Source organism: Lissotriton vulgaris, chromosome 3_1 (genome assembly GCF_964263255.1).
Source record: "Lissotriton vulgaris chromosome 3_1, aLisVul1.2, whole genome shotgun sequence".
Taxonomy (NCBI): domain Eukaryota; kingdom Metazoa; phylum Chordata; class Amphibia; order Caudata; family Salamandridae; genus Lissotriton; species Lissotriton vulgaris.
The window spans coordinates 367,800,916-367,817,527 of NC_141689.1; the positions used below are offsets into that span (position 1 = coordinate 367,800,916).

General features: G+C 44.1%; 1 protein-coding gene across 1 annotated transcript in view; it reads right to left on the reverse strand.

The window, feature by feature from the left end:
• OXCT1 (3-oxoacid CoA-transferase 1) overlaps positions 1-16,612 on the reverse strand; it is a 460,447-nt gene that overhangs the window by 295,498 nt on the left and 148,337 nt on the right. The window contains exons 4-5 of the mRNA XM_086960586.1: positions 4,930-5,065; positions 228-377 (exon numbers count right to left, since the gene is read on the reverse strand). Of these exons, the coding sequence (XP_086816712.1) occupies positions 228-377; positions 4,930-5,065 (286 nt within the window). The remainder of the gene's footprint in view (positions 1-227; positions 378-4,929; positions 5,066-16,612) is intronic.

A 16,612-nucleotide genomic window follows, 5' to 3' on the forward strand; every position in this document is an offset into this window, starting at 1 on the left:
AGCCGTTCTGTCACCAGCATGCGGCCGCCGAGCGGCCGCCCCGCCCACTTAGCGCTGCGGCGGAATAGCCACCGCAGCGAAAGGGTTAAGGAAGCAGTGAAATTCAGAAAAATGGAGGTAAGTAAATATCAACAGAAAGAAGGGACATAGGCGCCAATGCCCTTCAGGCCCGACTGGAAATTAAAGCAATATTAACATTGGAAACCTGAGAAGGTGAATCCTGTTACCTCTTTGGGTTTACTGTGAATAGCCACACTCCCATCCTTGTTGTACTTGATAGGCGCCCCTCCCTCTTGTATCAATGTTCCATAACCAGTTGGAGTGAAGAATGCTGGAATTCCTGCTCCTCCTGCACGGATGCGCTCAGCTAGAGTACCCTACAGGGAACAAAAGAAATGAGTGAAACAGACTCTTGAGTTTCACATTAACGTATAATTTCAAGGTACATTGGTCAAAAAAAGCATTGGTAAAACCAATGGGTTTGGCTTTGGCTAGCTAGTGGAATGGTTAATCTTTTATTTTTATTTGCATGAGCCACAAAAATAAAAATAAAGCAAAAGAAAGCATGCCACCTCCTAAGTGTGGCTGCAATGTGCTTGTAATAAAACTTTGAAATAAAAAAATAACACAGATGTGGCTGTTTTACCATTGATGCAATCCTTTCAGATGTGCCATGCATTTTATTATTAATATTTGTGATGAAGATAAGACACTATCACCACTTAACCAAGGATTAAATGTTAAGGCAACTATAATGTCACTTAAAGACTTTAGCCCTCATCCCCCAACGTATAGTCCTTACAACAGCATTGTGGTGGTTCTGATTGTCATACTCTGTGTGGTACAGCAGGACCAGGAGCTACCGTCAGCAAAGATCTCACAGCGCTATGTTGAGCTCTGTGTCCTGCCCCTCACATCTCAGCAGTTTCGCGGGGCACGTGCAGCACGCTAGCGACAGCATTTGGCATGCAGGTGGCTCAAGCAATCCTATGCTTGGGCTCAGGCTGGCAAGGTCCCGACATTCGCACCTCCAAATCTTACTGGCTACACCCCTCATCAGCTGGGCTAGCTTGAATCCAGTGGCAAAGTGAGTAAGGGACTCACGTCTGGGCATACCCTTGCCACTTAGGGCGAACATAGCAAACACAATAAGAACGCCTCCAAAGCGGTACGGGCCGTACTGCACTCTCACCATGGCTCGACTCTGCAGCCCTCAGCTCCTCGACCCCTCCCAGCAGCGCATCCTTAGTGTTACGATATTCATGTTTCCCACTACACTATACCCAAACTGTACCATTAACCGTAGCCAGTATGTAATGCACACAGTGTCATATCCTGCCTCCAGGACCAGTTACTACTGATACATATATGTAGCCTTAGAAACAGCACTAGTATAACTCATCATAATGCATATAACTTTGGACCGTTATGATCAGCTTGCATGAAACTAAAATATATACATCCAAAAAAGTTCTGTGCAGACTGATCGAAGGAGGAGGATATAATATGGGTGCCCAAAATTAATTATCCTTGAAATGGAGTTAATGGACTAAGCAAGTAAAATAGTTGCCAATCTGTCATTATGATCTGCACCTTGTACTCTGCGTTTCATAAAAATGTATCAAATTCCGCTATATTTTCAGTTATAAAATAGACACCTAAGTCTGGTATTATGTGCCCATTCTAGATTTCAACATAAGGTTTTAAATATCTGGGTGATTATGTAGCTAATGAAAGGTTTGGTGTTCTTGGGCTTGATGTTTTACATACGTTGGTATGCTTCAGAGAGAATGTACTGCACTTGAGGTTGCTTCCTCTCTCCTTGATGGCTTGAAATCAGCCACTTTATTCAAAATAATCGCTCATCCTAAAATGCTATATTATCCTTCAGGATACACCACTCAAGATTAAGGAGGACTTTAGGCTGGATTCTTTCACTGACATTATGTAGAGTAGTGTTTGATAGAGGAGAGCATTGCAAGACATGTAAAAATACTACTGAATCTTTGCCCTTTATCCTTAAAAAATGTGTGCTCTCATCTACGAAAGAACTATCTCTAATGACAGAGCAGCATGCTTTAGGCCTCCGCGAGAACCTGAAGCTTACATACAGTGGACATGTTTGTTTGCGATCATCCACCATGTTTTGGGATGTATCAGGTGGTCACTTGAGAAAAACCTTTGGGGGACAACTCTGATTTCTATGAACTACTGATCCATAACTACCTTAAGTTGCTAAGGTACTGGAATCATTGTGGGTAGGTAGCTGCACGCTATTCCAGAATCCAAATAAATTTTAGAGGATGCCAAGGCATTAATCCCAATCACAGCACCAAAGTTGTCTATCAGTCCTACACGAAGACTTACGTTTGACTCACCTCTTCACATAGAAAGTCAGTTCGCCCCAGTTACCTCTGTCCTTAGGAAATTCCACCCTGGGTGCTCTTTGGTTTTAGGAGAGCAATGCGCGTGGTTAAGGCAATGCGTGGTCTAGCTGCTGGCTGCATTGGATGGAAGCAGGAAGACCTCACAGGGAGAGATCTGAAGTGAGTTAAGTGGGGCTGCGGGTTGGGTTGAGGGTAGGTTTGTGGGCTGGGGTAGTTTTCTGAGCTTAGAGTGGGTCGGGAAAGTTTTCTGGGCTGGGGCGTCAGGGGTAGTTTTGTGAGCCGGAGGGGCGAGGTAGCTTTGTGGGCTGGGGTGGGTCAGGGGTTGTTTTGTGGGATGGGGTGGGTCAGGGGTTGTTTTGTGGGCTGGGGGTGGGTCGGGTTGTTTTGTGGGCTGGGGCGTGGGTTGTGGAAAGTTTTGTAGGCTCGGTGGGTCGGGGTAGTTTTGTAGGCTGGGGGTTCACGTAGTTTTGATGGCTGGGGGTGCTGTGGGTGTAGTTTTCTGGGCTGGGGTGGGTTGCGTTGTTTTGCGGGCTGAGGGGTGGTTCGATGATTTTGGGGGCTGGGGTGGTTCTGGAGTAGTTTTGTGAGCTGGGGTGGGTCAGGTTGTTTTGTGGGGTGGGGGTGGATAATGTTGTAGGCTGGGGTGGGTCGGGGTAGTTTTGTAGGCTGGGAGTTTGGGTCTTTTAGAGGGCTGGAGGAGGTTTGGTGTAGTTTTCTGGGCTGGGGTGAGTCGGGTAGTTTTAAGGGCCGGGGGGTAGGAGGTAGTTTTCAGGGCTGGTGGGTTGGAGGTAGTTTTCAGGGCTGGGGGGTCAGGGGTAGTATTCAGGACTGGGGGTCAGGGGTAGTTTTCAGGTCTAGGGGGTCAGTGGTAGTTTTCAGGGCTGGGGATCAGGGTAGTTTTAAGGGCAAGGGGGTCAGTGGTAGTTTTCAGGGTTGGGGGTTTTGGAGTAGTTTTTAGGGCTGGGGAGGGTCGGGTAGTTTTTTTGTAATTAGTGGTTACGGTATTAGTCCTCAGGGGAGGGGAATGGGTAGTCGGGGGTCGTTTTTAGAGCTATAGGGAAGGCGGGTAGTTTTTACGGCTGGTTCAGTTTGAGAGACTGAGTTTAAGGCCTCAGGGCAGGAGGAGGGGACAGCTTGGGGTTTGGGAGGGGGTAGGCGTATTTGGACCTTTACGTGGTAAAGGCATACATGGTAAAGGAATGCATGTAAAGACGCAGTCGTTATATGTTGTTTAGGCATGCGTGGTTGGGGAATTTGTGGTTCCGACATACAACCAGCTGAATTATCTGAAAAGGGCGCTTGTGTGGATGTTTAATGTGGCAGTATTTGTTCTTAACATGTTCAGCAATGCATCTGTTACCAAAAAAATGCTCTCTGGTAAGCGATGCTTGCAACAGCACTTAAAAAGCACTAAAAATCCAAAATACTGCAACAATGTAGGAAGCGTGTTACTAGATGACACAAGGTGGCAAACTGAGCAGATTGGTTGCACTATTTTATAGAAATGTATTTCTAAACAACGCGAGGAAGAATAATAGAAAATCCGGAGTGCCAAAAACAAATGTTTCTTTTCGCCAGTAAGACTAACCGGATGCTCAATACATGTATAAAACCCAGCAGTTGGTCTAGTAAATTCGAATGTATCAAAGATTTTTATTTCACATTTAAACTTTTCTGGTTGCATCGCCTTCAGAATCTGAGGGACCTCCAAGCTACTGCTCAGCCATGAAATACCTCAGATGTCAAAATGCAGCCCCTGGGGGGACAGGGAGGGGACAGGGAGGGGGCAGGGCTCCGATTTCCTCATTGTTCGAACTATGTATGCATCTAATCGCTCTAATCCCATGGCGCTTTGTCCATCTTCTCTCAGGCTGTCCCTTTCAAAAGCAGCTTTTCGCGCCCATAATTCTTGGGTTCTGGCGCCTCGGGCCCCGCCGCTCCATTCAGAGACTCGTCGAACATATTTTAAAAAGAATGCCACTGCACGTGCTATTTTTACGAATAAAAATATGCGTTTCTACTTAGTCCACCTCTAAACGCATAAAGCGCACCGCTCAGCTTCAGTGACAAGTGCATTCGGTATTTGTCTTGGCGTGAAACAGCAGCAGAACCGGTGGAGGGAGTTTTCTCACTCCCACGCAGCTGATGGGAAGTTTAACAAACAACCTAAAGCGTTCACTTGGTGAACCCGGAAGCTGTGTGTTTGCTACACTCAGGAGTACATCGCAGTTTCCTTTAACAATATATTGTATTTATGCAACATTATAACGAAGCAAGTTATATCATAGTGTTATTTGGCGGAGGAAGTAACAAAGAAAAAAATGTAATCAAAACAAGTTAATTAAATATACAGGAGTAAGCGGTTGTGTGTTTAAAAATAAAGTAGACAATACATTGGCCAGATGATGAGAATTACTAAACCTGGCTAGTAATCGATCGGCGATAACACGTGCAGGAAGGAATCTTTCTTAAGACAAGGAAGAAAGTTACCGATGCATGCAGATGTGCAAGAAAAAGAATGAACACATGGCGTCCATCTTACCTGAGGCACGAGCTCCACTTCCAATTCCCCGGCTAGATACTGTCGTTCAAATTCTGCATTCTCTCCAACATATGACGCTACCATGCGTTTTATCTGTTTAGTGTGCAGTAACAGGCCCAAGCCAAAATTGTCCACACTATTAAAAAAACAAAAAAAAAATTTAAAAAAACAAAAAAAAATTAAAGCAAATAATTACAAAAAATGTTTAGGCCTTGTCTACACACCGTTTTGGCGAGAGCTATTGCCATCATACAACAAAATACACAACTTATACATGCATACATATACAGAAATGGGGCTTCTGGATGCTCTTTTCCGCCATGGGCTACAGTCATTTCGCTGGCTTTAGGTATTAGCTAGGGTGACCAGAATTTTAAAGCCAAAAAGCGTGACATTTCCCAAAAATAGAAGGACAACAATTTTACTTCAACCCAGCTCACAGAATGACAGTGCTCCTTAGCAGAGAATTACAGACTAGGCAGTAGGAACATACATAAAATGCAATTTTTAGAGCCAGTAGCATACCCGTTAATTAAATTGCTTTCTTATAACATCTGCTAACTATCCCTGCTTTGCAAAACATAAAAATATACCTCGCACCGTTTTTAGCTAACCCTCGCTAACATGAGCTTAATTTCCTGAAATCTGCCAGGACAACTGGCGATAAAACGGGACTATCCAGGCAAACCCGTGACGCCTAGTCACCCTAGTATTAGCTCATATGGCTGAAATAGTGACTCCCCATTTTCTTGCACAAGTGCCAAGACTGCCAGAATAATCCCTCCCAACCAGCTTGTACACACCCTTTAGCTCTTTCAAATTGCAGCTAGTGTAGTGAAATGACCCCACACAGTGCACAGCTCGGAGCTTCTTTCCCCTTTTCACTATTGCTGAACTTGCCCCATTTATCTCTGGGAGCTTGGCAATCAGTAAGTGTAATAAAAGTGCTTACTTTCATAGACATTCTACTAGCATTTGGTTCTGCTAGCCACTGATTTCACTTTAATGCGCCTCCACCAAAAGAATGGGGTGGCTATGGTCCCATGGAGCTCATCACGATGATCTATGAAAACCGCTGGTTGGTGACCGCAAGGAGACAGCCTTCTTTCATTTATCCAATGTGCTCAGCACCAATAAACGGGAGTCTTTTTCCCTTGCATGCATGCATGCATGCATGTTATGAATTGTGGGATATGACATGTAGCACATGTTATTTTCCTGTGCTATGTATACAAGTGAGGGCCTACAGATGGAAGTTGCTCCTCCATCTTGCCTTGTGAACATGGCATTCTCCACAGTTCCCACATGAAGAGTCCTGTAGACCACCGTGGAGGATTAATGGAATCCACATTCTGCTCTGCAAGGTCAGAGTTATGCTAATGAAAAAAAAGGAATTACGAGCATTTTTTTTCTGCTGTGCCAGCTCTTCCTGTAGACCTTCCCAGCAACCAGTCAATCTTCTTCTTGTAGAGTAGCCATGCACTTTGATCATATGTGGCTTAGTACCACACTCTTTTACAATGCCTTGAAAGTAGTTTAATGATCAAAGATTCAACCCAGTAAATCTACCTCTTCCTACTCTGAATACAGATTCCTCTAACTAGTTAGTGGCTCCTCCCACTTCATCTTTATGGATAAACCACAAGAAGAATTGCCTGGCTCTGGAAGTACAAAGATAAAGATTTTGAAAAGTGCACTCCTTTTGAATGGCCTTTGGCTTCCTACCAGTCTTCCAAAACGATTAAAAACTGCTCCTTTAGGTCCAGTTTCATATACTCATCTTACTTTTTGGAGACGGCCTGCAAAATTAGCAGAGGTGCACGCGGTGAGAACAATTGCTTGAAAGCAGATATTTCATCCTCTCTCCCATCTTATTCCAATGCTACTCTCACCAATGGTGAGAACAAGCCAAGTACTTGGAAGTAGGCATTCTGCTGTTATCTGCCATTGAAGACCTGGATACCCAGTATGGAGATGAGCTGCCTCAAGAGGAGGACACTTGCTAGGTCCAATTGACCTCACGGAGGTCATATCAAGCAACATGAATCTTGCAGACCTCGTTATCTACTTTTGCCTGTTGATGAGCAATTGCACAGCACATTCCAAGATTGTGTCTTAGGTAAGCTTAGCTTTTATTTTACTGTTTCATGTCTTACTCAGTGGAAGCCTGCACCAACTCTTTAAGCATGATCGAACATGGGCGATTTTTTCCCTTTACACAAAGGGGCAGATTTACATTTCCTGGCGCATCCCTGCAAATCAGCAGGGATGAGACAGGAAACTTGTGACGCGCATCCCAATCCTTGCGCCACCACGGATGCGCCGCATTTACAATGCGGCACATCATGGCGCAAGGAAATGCAGATGCGTGTCACATCTGCTGCCGTAACGTTGGCGCAGTGCTGGAGTTGTGTTGCGGGCGCGACGCAACTCTAGCACTGTGCCAACCCTGCCTTTGTCTAACAAGGTGCGTCAAGCCTTACGCCTGCTTCAAGCAGGAGCAAGGTTTTGACGCAGCGGGGTTGGAAAAGTGATGGAGTGAAATCTTGTAGATTTCACTTAGCCACTTTTCCGAGGCGTTCCTACGCCGGAACGCCAACCCCTGCGCCAGAAAGCCCACATGAAACCGGACACAGGTTGCATGTTGCGCAGGGCTTTACAACGTTACGCATCTTCCTAGATGCGTCACGTTGTACATACCCTGCAACATGGCACTGGCTTTACGCCGCCGCGTCACAGATGTGACGCAACAGCAGCGCAAAAGTGGCATACGGGGCTTGTAAATCTGCCCAAAAGTCTTAGGATTGTCTGCGATTGGCTGAGGCAGGTTACTTTGATTCAAAAAACGTATGTTCTTGCTCTGTACTACCTACAGTTCGGTTTTAGGTATACTGTGATGTTGCAATCCCCAGATCCACTGAATGCTCTGTGGGTTTTCTTATGACAAATACATTTGGGCACAATCAGCAGTTCAAAAGAAATCAACTCCTAAAGTTTGATACCCCAACAGCCCTCTTTTAGGTGACAGCCCAGTTACAGCATCACCATTCCCCCAGTAGCATCACTTGACTTCAACTGGTCTTGCCCTGAACTCTGTAACATGCACCATCACGGCTCTAGAAGCTCCATTAACTGTATATGGGAACCGCAATTTTAGAAACCAGTTCTTTGGCACTTTAAAACCACAATTTTTCCAACTGAAGGGAGGGAACACTTGTTTACTTGTGGTTAGGGCTTATGGAGTTTAAAGTAAGTCTTTGTCTTTGGGACATTGCTGGGAGACATTCAACAGGCTTTGCTCAAACCCCTATGGTAGTGGTCCCCAAAATTTCTGAGTACCTCCATTTTTCTCCCTGAAAATAATTGGGATGAAGCTGATGAAGGTATTATAAGCATAGATGTAACAAAATAAAAATATAGCAGTTGTTTAATAAAAAACGTTAATTGGTCAAGTCAGAAACCATATTCTTTAGCACTGGGGTCTGCAGATGGAATTTTTAAAACAATTATTTGTTTTAAAAAAACAATACAGTGGAAGTGGCGAGGGCTTCACTCATGATCCTTAGTGAACAGTCCACCAGTGGGAACTGTGAGGATTCCGAGTCCAGCCATAATTTTTGTGCCAGAGCCAAGTTTCAGGCCAACAGGGGTAAATCATCCTGGCTGTGTCCAGGAGCTGAATGCCGATATTCAGACACATGCAGGGCAACTACATTCAGGAAGTGCTTCCTGTGTGGAGATGTAAACTTGCAGGTGGATTGGATGCTCTCTTTCCCTTTACACTCCACAGCCAGCAATTTATCACAGCAGTGACAAGGCAAAATGTATTTTGTTCAAGTTGTTTCCTATCTGTGAACAGGTGCTGGGGGCTTGCCATCAGTGTATGTATGTAAACAAATATACACTCAACCATTTATCTATCACATCATTATTAAAGGCATTGATTTTTGTGACTCATTATTCATGGTTTACTTACTACTACACAGTGGAACCAATTTAATCAACCTTAGAATGGTAGTCAAAATTAAAACGGGCATGGGTTTTAACTTTTTTTGGGGCAGTTTTATATAGCGCAAAATCGACCCAAAGGTATTGGAGAGCTTTTCACAAGCTTTGGTTACATTGCACAAAGACACATTCATTTGTGTTTTGATGCCCAGTGAGAAATACTCCCCAGAGCATGTCCGAGTGTCTTCTTCATAAAACCACAAATTGAAGAGTACACATTTCCATTTTTAATTTGCTGTTTGGTACTTGTAGGGCTGATTTATCACTATCAATACATGACTACGAATCCCATAAGGCAAGAATATTGGACTATATGTCTTGCTAATGTGTGATGTTAGATAACCACAGCCAGTCACCCCACCATACACTGAAATGCTGACACACAAATATCCACTCAGATGACATCATTTACAAATACTATCACTGATCAGTAGCTCTGGAAGAGTACTGATCTTACTTATAAATACCTTAGTGTGTGTGTTTGACTCATTCAAACTTTTTTTACACATTTTATACACTGCATGATGTCATCAGTGATGTCATTTGAGAGATGAGTGAGGTCATTGACCTGGGCATGAGTGATGTAATATGTGAGGTCATAAGCAGTGCATTGCAGGGACGTAAGTTATAGTTCGCTCGGGTAACTAGAACTGCTGAATTTCAATGGTTTTATAGGAGTGAAATCTGAGCCCAGCTATTACATCCCTGTAACCTTTGGTTTTCAGTGACTTTCTAAGGTTTTTTCAAATCCTATATCTGAACTATAACGCCCTTGTAACCTTTAGTTTTTTCAGTGAATTTCTAAGGTTTCTTACATTTTACTTCTGACATGTAACCTTTGAGAGTGTATGTGCGAATGACTGTATAGGTCGGAGAGTGTGTGGGTGTGTGTGTGTCCGTGTTTGTGTGTGTGTGTGTCTGTATGAGTGTATGAGTGGGTGTGTGAGTGGATTTGAGTTGTGAGTGACTGTATGAGTGGGTGTGTGAGTAGCTGTGTGGGTGTTTGAGTGGGTTTGTGAGTGGTTGTATGGGTCTGTGAGTGGAAGTGGTAGTGGTTTTGTGGGTATGTGAGTGACTGTATGGGTTTGTAAGTGGCTATGTGGGTTTGTGAATAGATGGGAGAGTGGCAGGATGGGTGTGAGCATGGGTGTTTAAGTGTCTATTTGGGTGTGGCAGTAGCTGTGTGAGTGACTGAGCCCCAAAAGGAACCTCATCTACCCCTTTATCCACCAACGATCCACAGTTTTGTACAAAATATCTACCCAACTGGAGTACTTTCTACTGGTTAATTACTAAGTGCCACCTCATTAGATAAATGTCCAGTGCTTATTGCTCACTACATCTGCGTAATGGACCCTGAGAAAATGTCTCCAGTGACTTTGTGTGCGTTTCTGCAATGTGATTGTTCCTTGTGCGTCTTTATCCTGAAATCTGTGAGAACATGAATCATCTTATAGAAAAGATAACAAAACTACAGAGGTAAATATCCACCAAACAAGGGTGCTTCCTTTTTACTATATGAATTAAGTGCTTCTTTGTTTGGTGGAGATGCTCATATTCTTCAGCATCAAGAACAAGTCACCAAAATCGATGAGAAAAGTGCTGAGGGGCCTTTTGGTAAGTTGTTAGTCAACGTGGAAAAAGGCAGCAAGACGTTGCATACTACTAAGGGAAATGATATGCGGTCAAACAGATAGACTTTGCAGATTATTTTAGCCATTTGCATACTCAGAGTAATTAAAAGGGGGACCCATGGATTCCGCTCTCAAGACAAGAAAGAACCCACTCGGCACAGTCACTAAAGATCAGATTGCAGTCGAATAGATGAACGATGCATTCCCCTCCATTAAGGATTTCAGATTGTTTTTCAACATGGAATACAAAAGAAAACACACTTGCTTTGCCTTCGCAAGCCCAAGAAGTTTGACTCAATTGTGCTTTACAGAAGTGGAGCTTCAACTAGGGCACCTGCTGGGTTTATGTGTGTAAGTGATTCTGTATGATAGAAATAACTCAGTTAGTTGTGGCTTTAAGGTTTCCTGTGGAGTCCCCCAAGGGTCATTACTATTTAACTTTTATGCTGCTCCCCTGGCAAAGCTAGCATGGTCATCGTTTGGTTTCCAGGTACCATCCTATGAGAACGACACCCAGATCATAATTTCCACTCTAATGACTGGGAAGAGGTAGCGGATAGGTTTAGTGCTTGTATGCAGGAGATCAGCAGGTGGATGAGGAAGAACTGGCTAAAAATGAATGGGTGGAAAACTGAGATAGGGGGTTTTGGAGTGGACAGTTCAATCTGGACTGACCGCTGGTGGCCAGACACTTTTGGAACTTTAATTGTTCCAGTAGCGTTGGCCAAAAACCTAGGTGTTCTGTTTTATAACACCCTTAACTTCTGACACCCCATTTAATAAAAACGATTAGCTCTTGCTTCTTGATGATCTGAATTTTGAAGAAAATAATGTCTTTTCTTCCGGAAGAACTTTGGGTTTCAGTAGTCATTGGACTTATAAACTCCTGTCTAGCCTACTGCAAGCCCTGTATTTATACATCAAACAGCTTTCCTTAAATAAGCTTCAAATCATCCAAAAAGCTGCAGCACACCTGGATTTGGGAGTGACCAAATACTCCTCAGTCAGAGAAGGTTTGAGACATCTTCATTGGCTTTCTAGAACAAAATGGGTGCACTTTAAAGCACTCTTCTCTACACAAAGCCCTCCATTCTCAGGGATCAAGTTATCTTAGCACCACCCTGAATTGGTATGTTCGTAGGAGACCTTAGAGATCCGAAGAACACCATGAGGTAGCTATCCGATTTAAGAAAGCTAAGTGGGGAGGAACATGCTTTTACAATGGTATGGCTAGGTTGTGGAGTTCCTTTGCTGAACAGATCAGGTGCATGAACTTGCCCCTATTGTTCCATAAGCAACTTAAAACATGGCTTTTTACTGATTAGGCTTCTGTTAGGAAGGGTGACTTTGGGTGTACGTGTTTGATGTCACCACCGGTCTTTCTGTTAATCTGCTCCTTGCGCTTTGATGCCTCTTGGTCTAACTCGCTCTAGAAATTTCATAAAAGCAAATATAAATAAGTGCTTCCCCTTGAGGTTTAATTTCTGTGAAATGAACACCAGTGCCATAATGGAACCACATTTTTTCCATGAAGAGTCCACAGTTTTGCAATCTACTCAGCTGGAGTACTTTCTACTGGTTAGTAAGTGCTACCTCATTGGGTAAATGTCTAGTACATATTCTACACTACAGCTGCATAAAAGATTATGGGGCAATGTCTCCAGAGACCTTTTGTGCATGTAATTTAGGCAATGTGATTGTTCCTGTAGCGTCTCTATTCACAAATCTGTGATAGCATGTATCATCAAGAGTAGATGACAAGATTACAAAAAGGTGAATCTCCACCAAACAGACATAATTCCTCTTAACTATATGAAGTAAGTGCTTCTTTGTTTGGTGAAGATGTTCCCGTATTTCTCTGCATCAAGAGCGCTTCACCAAAATTGTCGGGAAACACACTCGGTGGCCTTTTGGTAAGCTGTCTATCAACATGGGAAAAGGCGGCAAGACATTTAAATACTACCAAGGAAAATGAGGCTGGGCCAAACGAGCGAAGCTTGCAGATGATTTGAGGCATTTGGATACTCAGCTCAATTAAAAGGAAGAACCATTGACTGCTGTCACCAGGAGACGAAAAGAAAGAAACCACCTGTCACAGTCACTAGAGATCAGATTGCACTCCACTAGATCAAAAATGCTTTAACCAACATTAAGGATTTCAGTTTGTTTTTCAATGCGTAATACAAGAGGAAACACACTTGCTTTGCCTTCCCCGAGAAGTTAGCATCCATTATGCTTTAACCCTTTCGATGCTGATGACGAGCTCAGCTCGTCATCACCCACGGGTGTCGTGTGCGGATGACGAGCTGAGCTCGTCATGACACCAGCAAAATGGTAATTCCCAGCACAGGAGGGGGAAAACGCCTAGCAGCCAAGGTGTTAAAGAAGTGGAGAGGGCCGGGTGCCCCCACCTCTCCAAGCCAATTTTGGCCCCGGAGACCCCATCCCCCGGGGCCCAGACACTGTCTCCTGGGTGCTCTGGAGCCCACCCCAAGACAACCAGTCTGCAGCGTGTGGGACCGAAGTAGAGCCTCAATGCCCTGCTGGCTCCCCACCCCCAATGAGAGCCGGCATTGCTCCTGCCCACAGAGAGCAGCTAAAATGCTGCTTCCTGCATGCAGGAGCAATTATTTCATCTATTTTCCAGCCCGCTTGACAGTGGCCAGGAAACCAGATGAAGTCTGCTCCCAACTGGCAGAAGCAGTTTTCCTGCTCCTGCCAGCTGGAAGCGGAATTACTGTTTACTCTCTCTTAGTAGGAGCTGTCAAAGCTCACGCCAAGTGAGAGCAAACAGCTATGTTCCAGGGGTGGGCACCCCGGGACATAGGAAGCCGGCCCTTAGAGGTGACGGTCCCCAGGGCCATTAATGGCAACCCTCCTTTTTTCTTTATTTAGGGCCAGCCCCCGGAAGGTGGTGGTCTCCGGGGTCGAGAACATCCTGGGAGGGGGTGGGAGGCATGCGGCCCGCCTCCTTGTAAAAATCTAAGTAAGCCCTTGGGGTGTGGTGTTTCCGAGGGCCTTATATGGCCCAGGAGGGGGGCAGCGCAGTCCCAATAACCCTTTAAATTTAATTTGGGCCCCGGGGAGGTCGTGGTCCCTGGGACCCTTTAGGGCAGTGGAGGTGGTCCATGCGACCCTCTCCAATAGTGGTAGCCTGGACTCTTACAATCCTTCGGAGGAGGGGGGGGGGGCATGGCCTCCCTCAATTAAATGAATAGGCAGCTTGCCCAAGGAGGTAGCGGTCCCTGGGGCAAAAAACTGGCTATGGGGATCTCCCCTAATTTTACATAAAAATAAGGCCCGGGGACCTGGCCCACCTGGGGGCTCTAATACAAACAAGCGCGAGAGAGCGCTCTTGCTTTTTTTCTGGGCGAGATTCATGAATCTTCACGCTTTTCCCTGCTAAAAGTTTACAAAAAATGCTTTTTGGCTCTGGCGGGGTTACTGGGTGACTACACCACCAGCCCTAAGGGGTCAGTGTATTCCTACCCTACCCCTTCTCTTTTAAAAAAAATATTTTTCTATTTTGACTCGACTGAATCAGAGTGCTAAGATCACTGCCAACACTTCCTGGTGGAAGTGTTGGCAGCCAATCTGATCTCTGCACGAGTTCGGTAAGATTTGCAGAGAGTTTGCGCCTTTAGATATACAAATGTGTTTTTCCTTTAAGATCTTCAAAACCACTGAATGGATTTACACCAAATAATAAAAAAGGCTCTTTCTAGACCAAGAACTACCGTTCTGCCATATTTGGTGCACTTCCGTTCAGAGGTTCGGGCTGTAGTCGTGTCTAGGATCCCTATGGGAAATTGCATTGAAAAACGTGTTTTGCCCCCGCCCCTTTTTCTTATCTCGTGCTTGACAAATCATCCTAAAACATTCAAGACACCAGCTGAAGTGAGTGACAAAATAGTTTTGAAAATGTTATGAAGATTTAAAAGATGCCAAAGTTATTGTCAAAACAAAAACCGTTTCCACCAGGGAAACTAGGTCCTAAGTATAACTTCCTACTGGCGACCACTTCAGAAGTCCACTAGTAACTCGCCTGCACTCAGGGCAGGTCCCTTGACTGCGTGAGGGTGGACTCACAATATCTGAATTTCAAACATCCAACAAGGATAGGCACGGAGCACTAACTGGCTGAGAATTCTGTAATTGTAATGCAAACAGATGCGTTTCAGCTTTCGCCTTTCTCAATACTCGCCAAATAACAAGTCATACATCGGAATAGTGCTTTTAGTTTCAACGGTTGCATTCCCATAAGATGGTTACTAATAAAGCACAAAAAAAAAAAAAAAAAAGACTACTGCTGTGGCGTGGGCAATTCTATAGTTTTGCCATGGCTCATGAACTATTATGGAACATTCTTCAGTTATAAAAAGGCACATGAGTGGAAATATGGAGTTAAGAGGAATTGGTTAATTCGGCTTTCAGTGTGACATGAAACGCGTCTACTTGCATTAAAATGACAGAATTTTCAGCCCGTGAGTGCTCCGTGCCTATCCGGTTGGATGTCTGAAAAGCATACAAGTATGTATATATATATGTTACATTCAAAGTGTGAAATCCCGGTATTGTATAGAATGCCTAGGTAATATATAGAATGCCATGGTTTTCGGCAAACTCTGAAATATAAGTTTTTTGTGAAAATATTACATACTTTTCCTAGGCATTCTATACAATTCCTAGGCATTATACAGAAGGACCAGTACCATTTACGCAAAGTGTTAAAAGGGCACAAGATGAGAAGCATTTATTAATTAACACGCATTTGAAACTGAAAGAACAAAACTACGAAAAAAAGCACAGGATATTCTTACCGGAAAACAATGAAAGCAGAACTGAGATTGAAGTACTTGTTACACTAAGAAAGGCCGGATTAGGTGTATTATATACTTTGCCGGCAGACAATCCGACAAAGTATACAATGCCTAGGCAATGTATAAAATATCAATCATTTCATACTTTGACGTTCGATTTTCAGGCATTCTATACATTACCTAGCCATTCTATAAAATGGCTGATTTCACACATTGCCGGACGGGAATAAAATGGTGGGATCAGGCGTATTATATACTTTGCCGTCAGACAATCAGGCAAAGTATACAATGCCTAGGCAATGTATAAAATAACAATCATTTCATACTTTGACGTTCGATTTTAGGGCATTTTCACGCATTCTATACATTACCTAGGCATTCTATAGAATGCAGGATTTCACACTTTGACTGTAACATATATACTTACCTGAAATATACTTACCATTTAGTTGTAAAGGTATGCTTGGTAAATGCATTGCGTGGTAAATGCCAGAAGCAAAGGCAGTTTTCCCTGCTAGAGGAGATGACGGCCAACAAAATACAAACATTTATCATACCCTGGTCACAAACACTCCTGATTCCTTTGATAGGTTGGATGAATCATGGAAGATCTAGGCTCTCTGACAAAAGATGATTGGAGAGAGGTGAAGGATTGCCCTTTAATTGAAATATCTACATCTGGCATATTTCTCATACAACAGACTCTGAAAATGGGAGAAGTTGTCTTAGCACTATGTTTAAGATGCTTATCCCAGAAGGGAGATCTCTTTCATACGATCTGGAGGTGAGGAAAGTCGGCTCCCTTTTGGGAGGGAGTGCTCACATGCCTGGCTGGGGTGCTGGGTTGAAGTTGCCCAAATATCCCAACAAATGACTCTACTGCATATCACAACTGAAATTGATAGCAACAGATATAATATGGCCCTGCCGTAGTTGGGATTGATGGTCTCCAAGGAGGATATAGCTAGAGAATGGATGGACCTGGAGTCCCCAACTCTAAAGGGGTGGAAGGAAGGCCTGGACTACTGTATGACCCTTGAGAGGCCAGTATATACCACCAAGGGATGCCCCTACTGTTAGAACTGGGGGTCTCTAGTTGGCAGAGGTAGGTACCACTGTCCAAATAGGGACCCTTGCTTCTAGTCAGGGCAAGGAGATAACCCTCTTAGATAACCCCTGCTCGCCCTCTAGGTAGCTTGGCCTGAGCAGTCTAGGCTAACC